The sequence below is a fragment of the Coturnix japonica genome, chromosome 1, assembly GCF_001577835.2.
Source record: "Coturnix japonica isolate 7356 chromosome 1, Coturnix japonica 2.1, whole genome shotgun sequence".
Classification (NCBI taxonomy): domain Eukaryota; kingdom Metazoa; phylum Chordata; class Aves; order Galliformes; family Phasianidae; genus Coturnix; species Coturnix japonica.
The window spans coordinates 50,661,036-50,679,598 of NC_029516.1; the positions used below are offsets into that span (position 1 = coordinate 50,661,036).

The 18,563-nt window shown below is 43.7% G+C and overlaps 2 protein-coding genes across 4 annotated transcripts; both read right to left on the minus strand.

Moving 5' to 3' along the window:
* Positions 1 to 705: 705 nt before the first annotated feature.
* Positions 706 to 9,762, minus strand: USP18 (ubiquitin specific peptidase 18). Of its 3 annotated transcripts, XM_015864887.2 has the most exons (13): positions 9,519 to 9,762; positions 7,671 to 7,790; positions 7,513 to 7,570; positions 7,037 to 7,218; positions 6,697 to 6,793; positions 6,073 to 6,218; positions 5,407 to 5,486; positions 4,465 to 4,611; positions 3,352 to 3,447; positions 2,333 to 2,503; positions 2,028 to 2,159; positions 1,529 to 1,578; positions 873 to 1,013 (listed from the first exon to the last, which is right to left on the minus strand). In XM_015864887.2, the coding sequence occupies exons 4-13, from the start codon at positions 7,185 to 7,187 to the stop codon at positions 965 to 967; spliced, it is 1,119 nt and encodes a 372-aa protein (XP_015720373.1). In that variant the 5' UTR covers positions 7,188 to 7,218; positions 7,513 to 7,570; positions 7,671 to 7,790; positions 9,519 to 9,762; the 3' UTR covers positions 873 to 964. The 3 variants fall into 3 exon arrangements, with proteins under 3 accessions (XP_015720361.1, XP_015720373.1, XP_015720369.1); XM_015864883.2 differs by lacking the exon at positions 7,671 to 7,790; XM_015864875.2 differs by lacking the exons at positions 7,513 to 7,570; positions 7,671 to 7,790 and having other exon boundaries at positions 706 to 1,013; positions 9,519 to 9,761.
* Positions 9,763 to 12,565: 2,803 nt separating this feature from the next.
* LOC107315114 (tubulin alpha-4 chain) lies at positions 12,566 to 17,911 on the minus strand. The gene is made up of 5 exons (XM_015865134.2): positions 17,800 to 17,911; positions 15,495 to 15,717; positions 14,868 to 15,016; positions 13,632 to 14,312; positions 12,566 to 12,875 (listed from the first exon to the last, which is right to left on the minus strand). Exons 1-5 carry the CDS (start codon positions 17,800 to 17,802, stop codon positions 12,588 to 12,590), a joined length of 1,344 nt encoding a protein of 447 aa, XP_015720620.1. The 5' UTR covers positions 17,803 to 17,911; the 3' UTR covers positions 12,566 to 12,587.
* Between the last annotated feature and the right edge of the window lie 652 nt (positions 17,912 to 18,563).

An 18,563-nucleotide genomic window follows, 5' to 3' on the forward strand; every position in this document is an offset into this window, starting at 1 on the left:
TGCATACAAACTCATCTCCTACATCAGAACTATTACAATAGCTCCTGGTTTTAAAACATCTCTTTATGCTGACACCAACTCCTAGTCACATCTCAATTCCTCAGTGATTCATTTCCTTGACATATTTTAAGAGTAAGCATCTCTTCTTCAATTCGATGTTGTGTTGAGGGACATGGTTTAGTGGGAGCTATTGGTAATAGGTGGATGGTTGGACTGGATGATCTTTTAGGTCTTTTCCAACTTTGGTGATTGTATGATTGTATTATTCTATGATTTCCTGGAATCATTCAAGCCCAGGCTGGATGGGGCCTTGAGCAACCTGGTCCAGAGGGAGCTGTCCCTGCCTATAGCAGTGGGTTGGAACTAGGTGATCTTAAAGGTCCCTTCCAACCCAAACCATCCTATGACTGTGATCACTGCTGCATGTGTGATAAGGACCCTGATCCCTGTCAGAGCTGCTTCTCAGGACTTTCAAGGTCCCTTGCCCAGCTTGCCATCATCAGACATGGCCTGAAAAGCTCTTTTGGTCTTACAGCTGCCATGGCTCTCCAGCTGTACCACGTGCTCTCTTGGAACACCATGCAGGTTTCAGACCAGGAAGTTCTTCTGTACTGAAATCTAGGTGCCAGCATGGTAAGTCACAGAGAAAAGAACTAACCTTATTATTAACCTAAGTGAAAATGAATACGAAGAAGCACACAAATATGAAGGATACAATAAATAAATAATCACATGGCAGGAAAGAAAAGATTTCTAGATGCAATAATTCTAAGGTCCTTCTTGCAGTTGAGTTTGTCCCGCACTTCTTTTGTGGGGAAAAAAAAACCAACAAACTGAATGCAGTTGTTGATGGAGTGCAGTTCTTCCTTGAGGAGCATTTGCACACATCCACTCTGGCTTGCAGATGCTGAGCTCCGTGGGCAAGGCACAGCTTCTGAAAACATTCTGATACAGCCAGATAAGGCTATTGGGGATGTTTTTTCATGTAAAACAAGAGATATGCTGTTTGTCCCCTGCAGAAAAAAAAGAAAAAGCAAAATGAGAATGTTTGAAGATCTCACTGATCTCGGTTGCAAAAAACACTCCAGGTTTGTTCCTGCTCACCTTTTTAAGGTTCAGGTCTGCTGAAGCGGCCCAACCCGCAGCACACTATGGCAGCACACTAACCTCCCTGGCAGCACTATAGCTTATAGGAGGAAGTCTCTCTCTCCAAGCTCATTTTCTTATGATTCATCAACACACAAAGCATGGAGGAATCCTGACTGATGTACCTAATGCTAGGCAGGATCAAGGGTCAGTCACAACAACACCACTCCTATGGCACCATTTGTGACTACTGCAGGCTCCAGGAGCAGTCAGTATAGTTGTCTCATATAACCAGAACACAGGAATGCTCCCTATGCACTCCAACACCCCCAGCTCATGACAGGCAAAGGGTAATTCCTATCATTTGTTCTCCCTCTCTTTTCTGCATCATTTTGCAGACCCCAGAGTGGCATTAAGTAAAAACAAAGAGACATTTCCTTACCAGTTGAGGTCTGAATGCCCATAGGTACTTCTAACATCGTCCCATGACACCTGAAGCAAAACACAGAAAGGTAAGGGTGGTAAAATCTCTTGAGATGGACATACTGTGATACCAGCACAACAGTCCTCATGGCAGCGATACAAGTGCTACTTCCAGGAACTACAAATACTTCAATTAAACAATTTGTTGCTCAAATTTTTTGAGGAAAATCTGTTCCTCTGCCTCTTCTGGAAAAAAATAAATGCATTAAACACATCTAGAGTGCATAATGTAGGGTATACAGTCAATGGCTGCTTGTGGGAAATGCAATGCAGATCCTGAGGTCCTGAGCTGAAGCCATCTTGACCTCAGCTCTGAGTACACTGTAGAAGAGGATGCACAAAGCTCTGCAGCCTCATTTTTCTCTCCTGGTTCTCTTTAATTAGCAGTCGGTCAGACTAAGTGAGATCTAGAGGAGCGTCTGGAAAGCTACTAAAGAAATGTGGATTTGTCTCCTTACCTGTTCAACAATAGAATCGTTGAAGCTATACCATTTGCACTCAGTGAGACTTCGAATGTAGGCACAGTAATGTCCACAGCTAGTTGATCCTGAATGAGCGACAACAGCAAAAAGCTCATACTGCCAGGCAGCCTGTAAAGAGGAACTTGCAGTAAGGTGATTTTCATTTATCACTGCTGAAGACAAGCAGCAACCAGGACAGCAAGAAAGTGCATTTCATAAGGGAAAAAACATTTCTTATCAAATTCAAGCTAAAAGCGGAGGAAAATCTGCCTTTTTTACACAGGGCATCAGGATTATCTCACCTTTTCATTGTCATATGCTTGGTACTGCTGTTCTGTCAAGACTGCACTGAAATCAAGGTCTTGCGGGAATGGCAGACGGTTGTTAATTTTGTGGATGTAGGCTGATCTTCCAAAGCAGAAGCGCTTTAGGTGTATGGTCAGAGTCTGTGGCAGGTGGACTAGCTTCACACTCTGGAAAGGAATAAATAATGAAATTTAGAATCAAGGAGCAAACCCAGGGGAGCTGGGGTGGAAACGGCTACTGCCAGACAGTGAATGGAACATAGTAGCCCATCTACACAGAGCTGTGATGATCTGGTTTCTCAACTTCAGCTTGATCAGCACTGAGCCTTGTGTGTCTCATTGGCTGCTTCATTTCTCATCTGCTTTCCTAACCCCAGGTTGGTGGCACTCCCATAACTAACCTGTGGACTGAAAATTATGGTATTTAAGACTGTCTAGGCAACCAAATCAGCCATAGCATAAAATCCAGATGGTGCAGTATGCTGCCTTTGTTGGTAGTACTGCTGCTGCCATGGCTGCCACCAAGACATGTATTATGCCCTGCAGCCTAGGAGGGTGGACCAATCCTGAAGACGTCATGGAAAGTCCCCTCCAAACCTTGGGCTGAGGCACTCTTCCCTTAAACACCTCTCTCCTCAACGCACTTGCTTCTGTGTGAAACAGCTAATTCATCTGCTGGCAGAGACCAGTACTGTAAATACGTAGAGCCCAACAGAGAGGAGGAAAGAAATCACCCTACACTCTCCTGCTCTTAAAGCTATGTGCAGCACCAGTAACATACTCTTGTCTACCACTAGGTGACTTATTAAAAGCCATGAAAACATTCTTTTGTCACCGGAGCTACATTCACAGCAGGGATCTTGCCATATGGCTTTTACCTACATGACACTGCTATACCAACACAGCCTCAAGCTGTTGATCTCTTCAACTGGTATGGTTGAGTTCTTTCTCCGTTTTTCCCAGTTGTAAAAGGAGTTCTGTGTATAAGAGTCATACAGGGAAATACTTCTGCTTACCTGCTGGAAAGGTGTTTTCTTTCCACAGTGTTCACAGAAACACATGTTGTGACCAGTCAACTCTTCTGGGTGGAAAAAGCACTGCAGGCACTCCTCCTAAGAAGACAGACCAGTTTTTCTTTCATCTTATTTCCTTCCTTCAAGCTAGATTTTTATTTCTACTTTGCTTCACAGGCTGCATGTAGACAACAAAGCTACAGAAGGCGAATTTTAATTCAAAGGAAAACATTAGTTTTCTGTCCTTTACAATGAACAGAAGAGTGAAATCAAGTGTTGCTACTCAGTTTGGATTGTTCTGGGTTTTTTTAGTGTTTAGAAAGGTTTTGCCTGCCTTGCTTTCATCCATAAGTGATGCAGTTATGAAATGTGATGTGTTCAGCAACCTGTAGACTAAGCACCAAGTCTCAATGTAAAACATGCTCGTTACAGTGACATTAATGCACTCAATATTTTAGCCAAATAAACAGAGGAAGGGTTTGGTCATTTCAGCACACATACATACAGTATAGAATGAGTGTGAGTAACAAATAACTCCGCGTCTTTCAAACAGGGCACATATTACATAATATATCCCTTTTCCTATCACAGCCCTGAGATTTCATCAATTTCTCCCCTTGCAATGGGTGAAAAGTGAGACTGGATTCCAGATCCAGCCCTCGCCTATCATGCATTCCAATGCAATATCATACCTCTGACACGCAGCCTAGCATAGGATCACCCCTATTGTGTTGCTTGTCTTTGATAGTGCAGTACTATGGCAAATTTTTCTATGAAGAGACAATTCCTAATATATCTCCTCTTCCTTGGCTCTGGGTGTAATTACACTATTTGAAAAAGTTAAGTACTGCATGGAACAAAAAAGCTGTCGATATGTGAAGGTATTTTACACCATCCCAAAGCCTCAATGATTTTGAAGAAGGTTCCATTATCCTGGAACAGCACAAAGCAATCAGAATAAGGTTCAATTGTCCACTGACACCTGAAACATCCACTTTCTATTTGCAACAGCCACCATCACTTCTACATCTGGATATCAAACAGCAGTACTGTTTTAACAGTAAAAGAACACTGCACTGGATGAATGCAGGGGAATCTTTCTATCATTGAACTTACCAGAGTCTTCAGCATGTAAGATTCAGAATCAAGTAATGGGACTGGAAGGGTTAACATGCTGCTGTTCCTTGTTGTTTCAGAAGAGCATATCTGACAGGCCAGGTGCTCCTGCACGCTGATGGTGTACAAATCACTCAGCTTTCCAACCTGGAGGAGGTAAAAATGGCCAAAACAAGGTTTGTGAAGAACACAACTGAGGTATTTCTCTCTGTAGGTGGGGAGGGACATGACACTTCATCAAGTGTTGGTACTTCAAGGCTTAAACCGTGATCTGACGTTGACTTCTGTGGACTGGACAGTTCTCACTATATAAAGCAGCTCCTTCCCCTCACCCCCTAACAGAGGTGAAAGACATCTCCTATAAAAGGACAGCTAAATGTCTGCTTTAAATGCAATTTTATTGTTCTGCTCGGAATAGTAACAGGAATCTGTCTTGTATGTGAGCAGAACTATGGTACTGATTTTGAGGAACAGACCCTTTTTTTCTTACTTTACACCATTCTCTTTGGAGGAACTGTCACATACATACCAAGAGTTACCATTAATGAAATGTACATGGCTGACGTCAAAGAATGAAGGAACTGGGTAAAGACATATCAATTAATGCTCACAGAAATCTAGGAAGTAAAGACATGCAAGTTAACTAAATTTGGTGTTGCTAAAAGATCAGCCTTATCGTTTATTAATAGAGTCTCCTGTTAGAAAGGAGAACCTGGCATGCTCTAAATGTAGGAGCAATAGAAGTGTGATTAAAACTGATGAAGTCCGTGAGATCAAGATTGTCTACATTTAAATATGAGAGAGAATACTTAGATGGGAGATAACTCCAAGAATTACATTTAGGATAACTGACAATGAATGGGATTCTTCTCGGAGAAACAGAAAAACGCACATATGGCAAAGGCCAAGGAGCCTGTTGTTCACTTCATTGATCATCCTTACCAGCTCTGGGTTTCTTATCTGCTTCTTTAACAAGTTCCAAAGAGTCAAAAAGAGTTGGGCAGCATCACACTGTACAAACACTGGACAAACAGAAAACACAAACTTAACCAGTATTACCAACAGTGCTAAGCTTGCTTTCCACAGATGGCAAAGGAAGATCTGTTCTTCCACATTAGAACCTGTGTTCTCTTCCATTGCCACCTTCTACCAGGGACAGAGCTTAGTCTGGAGACAAGTTACAGTGTCTTCATATGACTTGAGCAAACAGTGGGAAAAGATGGGAGGGCTTGATTACCCCATTGAACTACCCATTGCAAGAGGAACATCTCTGTCAAAGAACAGAACCTAGCATATGCCTATAACCTACCAGAGGATAAGCCTGATTGATGCCTTGCATAGCCCTTTCACCCTGTCCAGTATCAACAGCTGAACCTTCTAGCAGGCTGATCACCTTCGCATCCTTTAGACACCAGCAAAGTAAGTCAGAAGTAAGATGCAGCACCTCACTCATGACAGGGAGGTAGCTATAAAGGGCACTGCATCATCATGTACCTACTTCTTGCATTTCTGAATCTCTGAATGAGATGCCAATGCCAACTGCTTTCTAGTGCTTGATAACGTTCCCAGCCTGCAGGCAGAGGTGGGCATGAGAAAGTGGCTGCTTACTTTCCACTCTGTGTCCTAGAAGACAGATAGCAAGCTCTCTGGGAGAAACTGCTTTCTGCTTTCCACACTGCATCTTCTCCAGCAGCAAAAGCATTTGGTATGGGACATTGTTCCTCTTTTGTGTACCATACACTGGCACTGAGATTCTGTAAAAAGAAGTAAAATGAATGGTAACCAAGCAGCACAAAGGAGGAATATTAGATAACAAGCCTGAAGGAGCAGAGGTAGATGGCTTAGATAGCAATTCAAGAGGAAACACATGGGTATGTTTTCAGCAAAGTAAGGAAAGATGGGAAGCAAACACCTGCACTAGCTCAGCCCACGATGCAAAATGACAGTTCTAAAGCAAAGCTACAATTTTAAGTTCAATCCTGCAATGTCTCAATGTGCAAACATTGCTTGAGAGATGACTAACAAGTCAGAAAACCACAACTCTCGCCTCTGTAGACCCTAAGGCCCTGGGCTAAGTAAGGGGCACAACAAGGTAGAGATTTTCCTGAGTGAGCTGTAAGTATGGAGCACTTCTTAATAAGTCAGTCCTTCAAATGTATGTTCCATATAAAAAAGAACCAGAGACAGCAGAGCAACAACAGAACTATCTCAGGTAGTTGAAGCAGGCAGTACCTTCGCAGTATCTTTGTGAAGTGTATGTTCATGAAGAACACTTGGAGCAGAGAGTTCAGACAGCAGGTCTGTCCAATGTTGTACAGTCCAACAGCTCCTGTAGGCACAGGAAAAGAGGAAGTGAGTCCAAAGACAGGTGACAAGAAAAGAAAGTGAGAACCATTTAACAGATAGTGAGCTCATCTTTGTACATATTCAGCAATTCAGTGCACAGCTTCAGTATCTTGCTCAGACCTGAGAGAGGCCCTAAAGGAAGAAACAAAGCCCAAGGACAGAGAATGGAACCGAAGGCATCAGAGACAGCAAATATGTGTGCAAAGAAAAAACAAAACTCAATTACTGTTTTTTAAGTCTGCAACACCGAAGACCGATGGTGGCCTCCAGTCTTCGCTCTTCGGCCCCCTGTCCTCTTTATAATCTTCTGCCTTCATGGTTTCACTTGGTGATATCTCTAGTTTCTTGCTTTCTTGATGCCCACCTCTTTGGCCCATCAATAGTATTGTACGTACAATCACAGGAGGACTGCAGAAGGACATAGAAAGATCAGAAAGATCGGGAACACACAATTTGTCTTTCTGTTTCATATTTTCACGATGAGAATGATGCAATGTCAATAAAACTGGTTTGATTACCGCAGCAGTGATTGGTAGGTTTAAAATACTATGGGTGTGGCAACTGGCCAGTATATCAGCAAGGTAAAAGACACGGAGCTTGTTGGCAACTGCACATCCTGACTTCCCTCTGTGACTAAATAAATGATCCCCCAGTTACACAGAAACAGCTCCACCTAACCAAGGGAATTCTGCACACACCCACCTGTCCACCAGTTGGTGAATAACACAATCGTTCAACCATCAGACGTTGCAGAACTTCTCTGTTCAGTAAAAGAAACACCCGAGTATTAAAAGGAGAAAATCTCACCTTCTCTAATTTTTTGAGCTGATATGCATTTATGTTCTGGTTGGGTTACCTACATCGTTTTTAAGCGCACCAACCACAGCCCTACTCTGGCACTCTGTATTTCAACTGTCGAAGGCACTTCAGCATCTAAATATCACTTTCAGTTCACGCTTCTTCAAGTGGTCACAAAGGAACTGTTTAAGCAAGAGAACAATTACAATGCCTTGAGCTTGAATGAACCATTACTCTAACAAACCCTTATGATTCAGGAACTGACACTGTAAGTAAAACTAGAAACAATCACTGAACTAAAAAGAAATTAAAATCAGGAGTGCATCTTGGTGTGCAGTGGAAACTAGTGGGTTTATTTGTTGTATATCAGCAAGAGTGTGAGTAATGCCGTCAGCCAGCGGGAATGTAGGAGGAGACAGAAAGGAGGGAAAATGATTAGCAGAGTACAGGGAACAGCAGCTGTGGGTGTGCTGGACATGAGGAGAACTTGCAAGACACAGCTTTTGGTAGGTTTAAGGGTGGGATGAATAAGCAAGTTCAGAGCTAGGAAGTTTTGGGAGGCTTGAGAAATAGGTGGAAGGACACAAGTGCGGGAAGGAGCAGAGATCTACAGTGATGGAAGGATCTGGGACTGTGGTTTAATGTAACTCTCTCACAGGCACCCAGGCTTGGGAGCAAGGACAAGACCTGAACTTCTTAACCATTGCATGGAACTGCCTTGTCTCAGATATAAAAAATACAGTATTCCTAAGATTTGCACATGATCTTCCTTTTCCTGTATAAATGTGTAAGAAATCTGGTGCATGGATAGAGGACCTGGGGAGCAGACTCCCCTCTTAACCCTGATTTCTCCTCTTACTGTAGGGACGGGGTCCCTGTTTCCCTGCCAGATGAGGAGCATGACTCAGTACCGCACTTGGCTTACATGAGCCAAGTGACCACGCAAACTCCAGGCAGACGGAAGGCAGCAGCCATGTCTGCTTCTACCTTTCACTCATCATCTGCAAGCCCTCTTGCCCAACCTCTCAGTCAGCTTAGAGTCAGTGCTTTCACTCACTCTGCAGCACAGCCTATCTGTCCCATCAGGATACAGGTCATCCATGACAAATCCCCGTGGCCCCTTTATACCTCTGTACCACAGCCCTCTCAGCCCCAACATCCCTGTGGTCTTGCTGCCCCTTGGACACCCAAGCCCTCTCTACCAGAGGGTGGCCTCTGTCCCTGGTCACCAGTCACCCTTCCCACCATCATAATTCCTTTATCATGGAGTACAGGCTGCTAAGGGGGCAGATGGTGGCCCCAGGAGATAATGGCCACCCCAAGGAGCTGATCTAGTGGCCGCTAACCCTGCCTACAGCAGGGTGCTGGAGCTTGATGATCTTTCAGGTGCCCTCCAACCTGTCATGGTTTTATGATTTTGGGCTATTAGTATTCCACATCATAACATCATGTCATACACTGGGAGATCAAGAGTTAACAACCATTGACAACCACTCTAGGATTCTATGGGGGCCTTGAGGAGATGAGGGCGGCTCTGAAGTAGAGCTGAAGGGCTCAGAGATGGACTTGAGCCCTTCTTTGCACTTCTCTCAATGAGACTGAAATGACACTTCACGCTCCCCTGTTGAACAACGTTTGTTCAGCTCCCTTTTTTTCTTTCCCTTTATATATATATATACATACATATATATTTGTTCATTAGAGGATATTTCTGCCGAACCAGACAAAACCAACCATTCCAGCCGCTACAAACACCAACTATTTGCACCCCTTCGACTTCACCCCCACCAATTAGCACAGTAAAGACTTTGCAGCCAAGAAGACCCCGACACACCGCGCATGGGATAGCTCTACTGGCACCCGACGGCTGCGGCTCTCCGTAGCGACAAGCACTCGGAAAGGTTTCCTACCGGTTCCTGCAGGACCTCGAGAGCTCAGAGTCACGGCCAACCTTCAGCTTTCCCCCGGAGCCTTATACAGCATTAGCGGGCCAGGAAGGCGCATCACCCGCTCACCCGCAGCGCGGTGGGCACCTCGGTCCCGCGGGCAGCGCTGGGGAAGCGGCTGCTGCTGCGGCTCTGCCTTAAAGAGTGCCGCCCTCCTTCTTACTGCGTCAGAGGGCTCCGAGCAGAGCCTGCAACGCCGCCGAGTTTTCATTTCCCGTTTAGCTCTGCCCCCAGACAGAAAGTGAAACTGAGCTCCGGCTCAGCCCATCAGGTGCCGCTCGTTTCTCCCTGCTCGCCGCCAGGAGCGGGCGGGGCGTACAAATAGGCTTTTGTTCGGTCCAGCATCTGTTCATTTTAGCTACAAAAGCAACCAGAAAGATAAACTCTTACGAACCCCCACAGCAACCTACTTGTTTAAAATAATCCCGAATACGTTACTCGCTTAACTTATTTACTTGCTTAAACTTAACGCATTTTGCAACCTCGAAGTGTAACCAGTTCTGTTCTTAAGTGAGCCAGGGTCCCCAGAAGGGTATGAGTGAATGGCAGTGCAAAGATAAACAAAATTACTGAGCCACAGAGTAGCTCCAGCTCCAGCCCATGCTTGATAATGCCCGGTCTCAGCCTGTATGATTGCATCCAGACCAGCAGGAGTTCAGGCACCCACTCCTCCAGTGCGTTTTGAGGCTACAATCCTCTTCTTCCAGAGCACCTGCAGGAGGAATGGAACAGTGTGGTGCTCTGCTTGGATGTTCTGCTTGTTGGGGAGCAGCTACCGGCCCAGCTTGCACCATACAAGGGGACAGGAGAGCTGAGAGGTGAGTGATGCTGCCCTGCTGGCTGGAGAAATGGTGTGTGTCAATCACAGAATCATAGAATCACTCAGGTTGGAAAAGACCTTAAAGATGATAGAGTCCAACCCCGACCTAACCATAGTACCTTAACTCTAACAACCTTCTGCTAAATCATGTCCCTGAGCACCACATTCAAACGGCTCTTAAACACATCCAGGGATGGTGACTCAACCACCTCCCTGGGCAGCCTATTCCAGTGCTTAACAACCCTTTCTGTAATGAAGTTTTTCCTGATATCCAACCTAAACATACCCTGGTGCAACTTAAGGCCATTTCCCCTCGTCCTGTCACCAGTCAAGTAGGTGTCATGCTATATATGTGAAATAGATGGAGCCCCCCGGAGCCCAGGAATGTGAGACTCTGCTCATACAGCCTAGCCCTCACAGCAAGAGCTTTTCAGCCTAGGTAGCAGTGGCAGTGAAAAGCTTCCTGAGCTATCACATGGACAGATAAAGGTACCCGTAAAGGCTTGTGGGCAGAAGAGCACAAATGACTGAGCATCTTTCCTGTGGCACTTGTGAATCATTTTGTCAGTGACATAGTTAGTGGTTTTCATTTTGCATTGCTAGTTTGTGTGGAGTCTGCCTGATAAAAGGGAGAGAAAGAAGAACTACATAGCTGTACGCTGCCTTGAAGCAGTTAAACCAAGTAAGCAGAGTGCAAACTGACACCAGAGATTAACTAGGAGCTAGATTTGACAGATCTGTGTAAACCAGTGAGGTTTACATTGGATGGTTTAGGGTTTATAATGTACTCCACTCTGGATTGGTGTCTTCCACAACTTCATTGCATCATTTTCAACAGTTTCTCAAAGAAGAAAGCAAGAACTTTGCCTGCCATTTTTGACACCATTTCTTTTTTAGCAGTGTCCCATGTGTAAAGTTTCCTCTGCTTCTGGTTTTGGTCCCAGTTTAAGAGAAAACAATGAGTCTAAGAGTCTAAATCCCATTGGGTTGAGTAATACCTTTTCATGTTGCTTCAGTTTAAATACATAATCATGTATATCCTGAATATATTTTCCTAAAAAAAAAAAAAAGTATTTCTAGTATTCCATAAGTGCACAGTTCAGTATTTTAGTGGTCTGGATAATTAAATGCTTATCACACATACTGTAACTGTCAACATAAATAGAAATCTCTCTGTGAGGAAGATAACAGAATCACAAACTCACAGGATGGTTAATGTTGGAACGGAGGTTGTTTGGTCCAACCCTCCAGCCCAAACAATGCTACCTAGAGCAGCACAACCCTCTGGCATGTCTGCCACTCCTCTCACCCTCAAGGCTCAGCCATTCAGCCAGTTTTTGGACCCAACCAAAAGGAATATTTGCTTTCAAAACACAGATAGTTTATCTCCCAAGTCTGTAAAAGATTTGTGATGAAAATATTTGCTGTATCAGAAGTTGTTTTGACAAAGAAGAGTGAAATGTCCATTTGATATCAATCAGTTGAAGGTCATTTGGAGGATAACAAAGCACAGAGCAGAGGAACCATTTCTCCATTTCTGTTGTTATTTGACATGCCAACAAGCAAAAGGCAAAGGTATGTCAAATTTAAATTTGAAAACTACAGTGTTTCACTGTAATCCATTATAAGTTTGTATATATTAGATCATCATGTTTTAATCATAGAAACATAGAATGGCCTGTGTTGAAAAGGACTGCACTGCTCATCCAGTTTCAGCCCCCTGCTATGTGCAGGGTTGCCAGCAATCAGACCAGGCAGCCCAGAGCCACATCCAGCCTGGCCTTGAATGCCTCCAGGGATGGGGCATCCACAACCTCTTTGGGCAACCTGTTCCAGTGCATCACCACCCTCTGTGTGAAAAACTTCCCAATATCCAACCCAAGCCTCCTCTGTCTCAGTTTAAGACCATTCCCCCTTGTCCTATCGCTATCCATCCTTGTAAACAGTATACATTATTTAGCATGCATTAGAGTCCTAAAAGGCTTACATTAAATGTGCAAGAGAGGAGAGCAAATCTTTGTACATTGCTGGGAATGGTGGAGCGTTACTACAGCTAATCATATCTTACAGGACAATTTACCTGTGATTCATGGAACAAAAATATGCCTTTACGTGACTCCTCCTATATTGGTATACATTACAAAGGTGTGACATAGTCATAGACATATGCAATACAGCGATACAGAGACTATTCTGTGCTCACTAGGAACAAATTACTCTTCATCATTTTCATCTTCAAATGAGTCGGTTCCAACTTCCTCATAGTCCTTCTCCAGGGCTGCCAGGTCCTCTCGAGCCTCTGCAAATTCTCCTTCCTCCATGCCTTCACTTACATACCAATGCACAAAGGCTCTCTTGGCGTACATAAGATCAAACTTGTGGTCAAGCCTTGCCCAGGCCTCTGCAATGGCTGTGGTGTTGCTGAGCATGCAGACTGCTCGCTGAACCTGGGCTAGGTCTCCCCCAGGAACTACTGTAGGAGGCTGATAGTTGATCCCAACCTGGAAGTAGGAATATGAGAGAAGTAAAAGGCAAGGGCAGAAAGCAGTCAGGAAGTTGAAAAAATGAATAAAGTTACAGATGCTGTGATAGTGTGGTACCACTATCAAATGGCAAACACAATAAAACATAATAGATATATGATCATTTTAATTGCTGTATACTTTTTCTGTTTAATGTGCACTGGAAACTTACTAGCTTTCTTAAGGACTACTCAGCACTGAGCATACAGTTTCAATAAGATACAAACTAATATGGAAAGTTGGTTCCCAATTAAAAGCAGTCAGTTTCTTAAACTAGTTTGCATGAAAGATGTTTATCCACGACTACTGTCTGTATTCCTGCAGAAATGTTGTTTGTCAACATTCTGTGGAGCCAGAGGAGAGGGGTCACCTAGTACTTCTGTACAAGAAGGTTAACTGACAGCTTCTCTAGGATCAGCATTTTCTTTGTTGAATGTATTGGCTTCAATATTTCCATAGTTTTAGTTGTTGCTTCAGAGAGCACGCTCGGTGGCTTATTCACAATTCGGGCCTGAAACTTACATGACTTTAGATTTGAACTCAAACACCTAGATTTCCAGTTATGAATATTTACAAATCTGTGTCATTAGGATTTCTGAAGGAGAAAGTACATATTTTATATCCGTAAGTCTTTTATAGCTTCATTCTTCTCACAATTGAAAAGTGTGTAAGATCTAAAGCTTCAAATACAAGATTTCAGCTGGACTTTAAAAGTTAAACTCATGGCATACTCACCTTGAAGCCTGTCGGACACCAGTCAACAAATTGGATATTTCTCTTGGTCTTGATGGCAGCAATTGCTACGTTGACATCTTTGGGAACTACATCACCACGATAGAGCATGCAGCAAGCCATGTACTTCCCATGCCGCGGGTCACACTTCACCATCTGGTTGTTGGGCTCAAAGCAGGAGCTGGTGATTTCAGCCACCGAAAGCTGCTCGTGATATGCCCTCTCTGCTGAGATGATGGGTGCATAGGTGGTGAGGGGGAAGTGTATCCGTGGGTAGGGCACCAGGTTCGTCTGGAATTCAGTCAGGTCAACATTCAAGGCACCATCAAATCTGAGGGAAGCAGTAATGGAAGACACAATCTGACCAATGAGGCGATTGAGGTTAGTGTAGGTGGGGAGTTCAATGTCCAGATTCCTACAGCAAATGTCATAGATGGCCTCATTGTCCACCATGAAGGCACAGTCTGAATGCTCCAGAGTGGTGTGGGTGGTCAGGATGGAGTTGTACGGCTCAACAACAGCTGTTGAGACCTGTGGTGCAGGGTAGATGGCAAATTCCAATTTAGACTTTTTCCCATAGTCCACAGACAGGCGCTCCATCAGCAGAGATGTAAACCCTGAGCCAGTGCCTCCTCCAAAGCTGTGGAAGATGAGGAATCCCTGCAGTCCAGAACAGGCATCAGCCTGGAAATCAAAAGATAAAGTGAAAAGAAGTAAAAGACTACGTCTACTGCATTTGCTTATTCTGAGATGAAGGAGAGAACAATCATCAGCAATATACAGCACATATTTCAGGTCAGTATTTCTTGACAAAGTGCTGGTGATAACCTCGTTATTCGCTTCCTTCACTGGTTCGACTTTTGATATAAAAATTAGCCTCTTAATAGCTTCTTTCCCTGAACTCCACAATTCTTTCAGTTAATCTACCTGAAACCAGAAACACAGAACCATGTAATCCACCCTTCTATGTCAGCATTGGTGTTTTAGAACTATGCTAATGATAGAATCATAGAATTGCTGATGAATTGCATAGAATTGATGAAAAAACATATTCAGAAGCATCTCGTAAGAATATCTGAAGCCACGCAACTGGGAGGTGACTACTGGTCTCCTTTCTTAGAGAGTTATTGATATTTCTGTACATCTTGTAGTCTCCTTTCTGAACTTATTCAGCTTTCCTGTAGTGAACATCTTCCTTCATTGGAACCAAAGCACTGTTACAAAACTACTGGGACTTACCAGCTTACGAACATGATCGATCACTGTATCAATGCTTTCTTTGCCAACAGTGTAGTGGCCACGAGCATAGTTATTAGCCGCATCTTCCTTCCCAGTGATCAGCTGTTCTGGATGAAAAAGTTGCCTGAAGGTGCCAGCCCGCACTTCGTCTGACCAAGAAAGAGAAATCATAAGAAGCTGCATGACCACGCTCCAGTGCCAACAAGCTGGTTGTTGTTGGCCAACGGTGCCAGCTTTCAGTCATGGGACATCATTACCCAAAAATGACCCAAAAGACATATACTGATTGAAGGGGGAAAGCTAATGGATCCAAAGTGAGGAAAAGCAGAATTCAAATGACAAAAATGTCATGATAAAGGAAACTAAGAGTTAAGAGTTTCCACAAAGAAGGGTCAACTGTGTATACTGTAGCTATTATGCTGGGGGATCCTGCCATTCCTACGTCTGTAACACCCATTAGAGATAACAGCATCATGACAGAATGTGACACTTGGTGTCACAGTAAAATTAATGCCATGCAGTCTCATGGTAGACACGGTACAAAGGATGTGCTTTGGAGACTGGTGACACACTGTGGTGATACTTAGGAAGAGTGAACCCTTTTCCATTTCGCAGGTTGATACTGACCTACAACACTTGGTTCCAAGTCCACTATTACAGCTCGTGGCACATGCTTCCCAGTGAGAGTTTCATTGAAAAATGTGGTAAAAGAGTCATCGTAGTTAAGCTGGTTGTGCTGATCCTTGAAGGTGCCATCTGGCTGAATGCCGTGCTCCAGGCAGAAGAGTTCCCAACATGCATTTCCTATCTGAACTCCTGCCTGGCCAACATGAACAGAGATGCACTCACGCTAGAGGGAGAAAGCAGACAGATAAGGTCAGAAAAATCAACGTGCATTAATATTCCTTATTCCTAAGTTACTTTTCCCCAGAATATTACTTTTCCAAAACAAGATTTAATCCTCACTGACAGCATTTCCTTTGTTCAACTTCATGATGGAGGCTGTACATACACAGGCCAACGACTGGGGCAGACTTTAAAGGTCTTTGTGCTGTTATACATGAAAGCAAGCAGAAAATAATAATTTCAGTTCCACAAAACCCGCCTTTCCTCTTATGAATTGGCTGCACAGAGGAACACATCCCGCTTTATTTTTACTTCTGGCTGGAACCTGACACAGTCATATGGTATTTTTCAACCGTATGTAACCCAAGACAGGTGATGTCTTTTGATCCTTTTACCCTCTGATAGCACACCAGAGTGGAAACTTGGAGGAACTGCTTTCAGCAATATTCACCTCAGGAAATGATTTCAGATTCTTTTGGTTGAAACTAATGTTCTTTCAAGATCCTGAACAAGCTCTGAATTTTACACTGCGGATTCACTGCTTATTAAGTCAGTGCCACATCCTGTAATGAGCTTATTTACATAATTCTGGGTATAATTCCTGTGCTAGCCTGGAACTTCAGTGAAAGGAACACAACATACGTAACACCAGGCTTAGCTAAGCAGATGCGATTGCTCAAAAGCCTCATTGCATAAGCACAGGGAGCCTGGTGCTGGATTTCATAAGTTCAGAAAGAAAATCATAAAGCAGAGCCTTCTGAGTTGGTCCACACTAATATGACTTCATGTGGGGGGAAAGGCAGTTTTGTAAGTAAAGGTGGTTACAGACCACACAGAGTTTTTCAACCTCATTTTCTGCTTTGGAGCAATTGTAATTCTAATTTTCTGTGTTCTATACTTGTGGTATCACTGTCCCTATCTATACTAGTGAGTAAAAGAGATAGAGTAGGTTGTACTGATTGATAACTAATGGCACAATTTTGGCTTATGCCAGCTCCTACTTTCTCAGGTATTGCTTGGGCACCATTCAGAGGACAGATTACTGTGCAAACCTCTGCCTGGTTCCGGAGGAAGAAAGAGATGTATAAATATGAAGCAGGCCATTCTAGCTGGCCTCAGGGCAAGAGAGTGGTCCCCATTCGTTTTGGGTTTGTAATGTAGAACTTTGTTTTTTTCAGTTATGTTTTGCAAAAGCAAGTTATTTGAGTGCTGTTGCACCTGCATAGGCCAGTATGCTGCAGTGGAGCTATGATGGGGAGGATTACTCAGGAAACAGTGAAGGTTAAATTGGTTTTAGCGAGTACAGATAGTGCTGATTTGGCACAGTACAGACTCTCGCTTTTCAGTTAGATGGCAGTGTGGATCTGCAAGGCTAACAGCAAGAAAAAAAGCAGTTCTGTCTTTTAAACAAAAAATGTGGCAAGGTCACTTTTTAACTGCAGACCCAGGTTGTTTCCTTTCAGACAGAGTTTCCACTTCCACTGGTTTGAAGCAGTGCTTTAACTCTGCATTTTGAGCCAGGCTTTTTTATAAAGCGGTGTACCAGGTGAAATTATTTTTTCACATTATAAGAGGTTTTGAGCAATTTCTATGGATTTATTAAAAAAATAAAATAAAATTAAGATCCCGTTTAACTGACTTGAACACATACACATATAGAGACCTCCCTGCACTCCAGAAACACATACGTTGTACAGCTGTGAATAGTACAGACATCAGGGCTAACTTAATTTAAGACAGGCACAAATGTAAGGAAAAGGATTATTATTTCATGTGTAAATGAACATGTGTTGAGAAAATATAGCCACAGAGATTAGAAAAACAGAGATCAGAAAACTAAAACTCCAGATCTACTTTGTTTTATAACTCCACTCATTAGAGACTCTCTGAAGAAAATCCTGGCTCTGCACGCCTTGCAGATCCACTGAGATATTCTGACACAGATTTCCTGACCTTTTACATCATAACCAGTGAGCGAGATCAGACTTTGTGGCTCAAGCCGGTGATAATGGCAGATCCCCCTGACTGCCCTTGCCCGTAATCCTCCCAGTCCCTGTATGACTGATGATCCCACATCCCCCCTTACCATGGCGTCTCCAGTGGTGTTTCCTTCCCTCTCGGATCAGTGATGGCAGGTTTTTGCAGAGCCCTGCACTGAACCTCACTGGGCACCTGCTTCTGCTCTTCAGTGTCACAGCGCTTTGGGCAATAGGTCACAGACTCCACAGCTCAGCCCCCCGCATCACCGCCTTCTGCCCTCCCAGCCGCCTCAAATATGCAAATACAGCCAGCCAGGCAGGGCTCAGATATAGCCCAACATTTCACGTTTGGTCCCTTCCAATTCTGCATGGTTGTTAAATCTGAATGTAGCCACATAACGTGCCTCACACTGTAATTTCTGAGTGCTATAAATATATGTTACATACAGCGGACGTGCTAGCCTAATTCCCTGTTTTGACAGCATGCAAGTGTAGATAAGAATAATTCCTAAATTCCAGTATGGAATACAGAGGTTGTAAAGGAACAAATGAGTGGGAAAGGGGAGGACAAAAGAAAAGGCAAAAACTGAGAAATGGAAAGTAAACATACTTCCCTTCTGCCACTGCTCTTAAATGCTGGGCTGGCCTCTTTCCGTCCATATTCCGGCTGCCTCTCTGTTAATGTTTCAGTTAGTTCTGTTGCTTCTCCTTCCATACATCCATCTGGGCTGTACTGTCAGCAGCACAGTGCAGCATTCAATATTAAGTCTGACTTGTCTGTTCAAACACAGAAAGGAATCTGATTCTCATTGCGTTGCTTATTGCAAGAAATAGCCGAAGGCATCATGCAGATGCTTGCAGTCTGAACTAG

Excerpts from the sequence above, each read along its gene's own strand:
- USP18 (XM_015864875.2), bottom strand. The coding sequence starts at position 7,187 with ATGGGCCAAAGAGGTGGGCATCAAGAAAGCAAGAAACTAGAGATATCA. Across the intron at positions 1,579-2,027 it reads ACGATTCTATTGTTGAACAG|GTGTCATGGGACGATGTTAG; the intron begins GTAAGGAGACAA and ends GTTTTGCTTCAG. Across the intron at positions 1,014-1,528 it reads GGGCATTCAGACCTCAACTG|GGGACAAACAGCATATCTCT; the intron begins GTAAGGAAATGT and ends TTTTTTCTGCAG.
- LOC107315114 (XM_015865134.2), bottom strand. Across the intron at positions 14,313-14,867 it reads TCGATCATGTTCGTAAGCTG|GCTGATGCCTGTTCTGGACT; the intron begins GTAAGTCCCAGT and ends TTTGATTTCCAG. Across the intron at positions 12,876-13,631 it reads GGTGTCCGACAGGCTTCAAG|GTTGGGATCAACTATCAGCC; the intron begins GTGAGTATGCCA and ends TCCTACTTCCAG.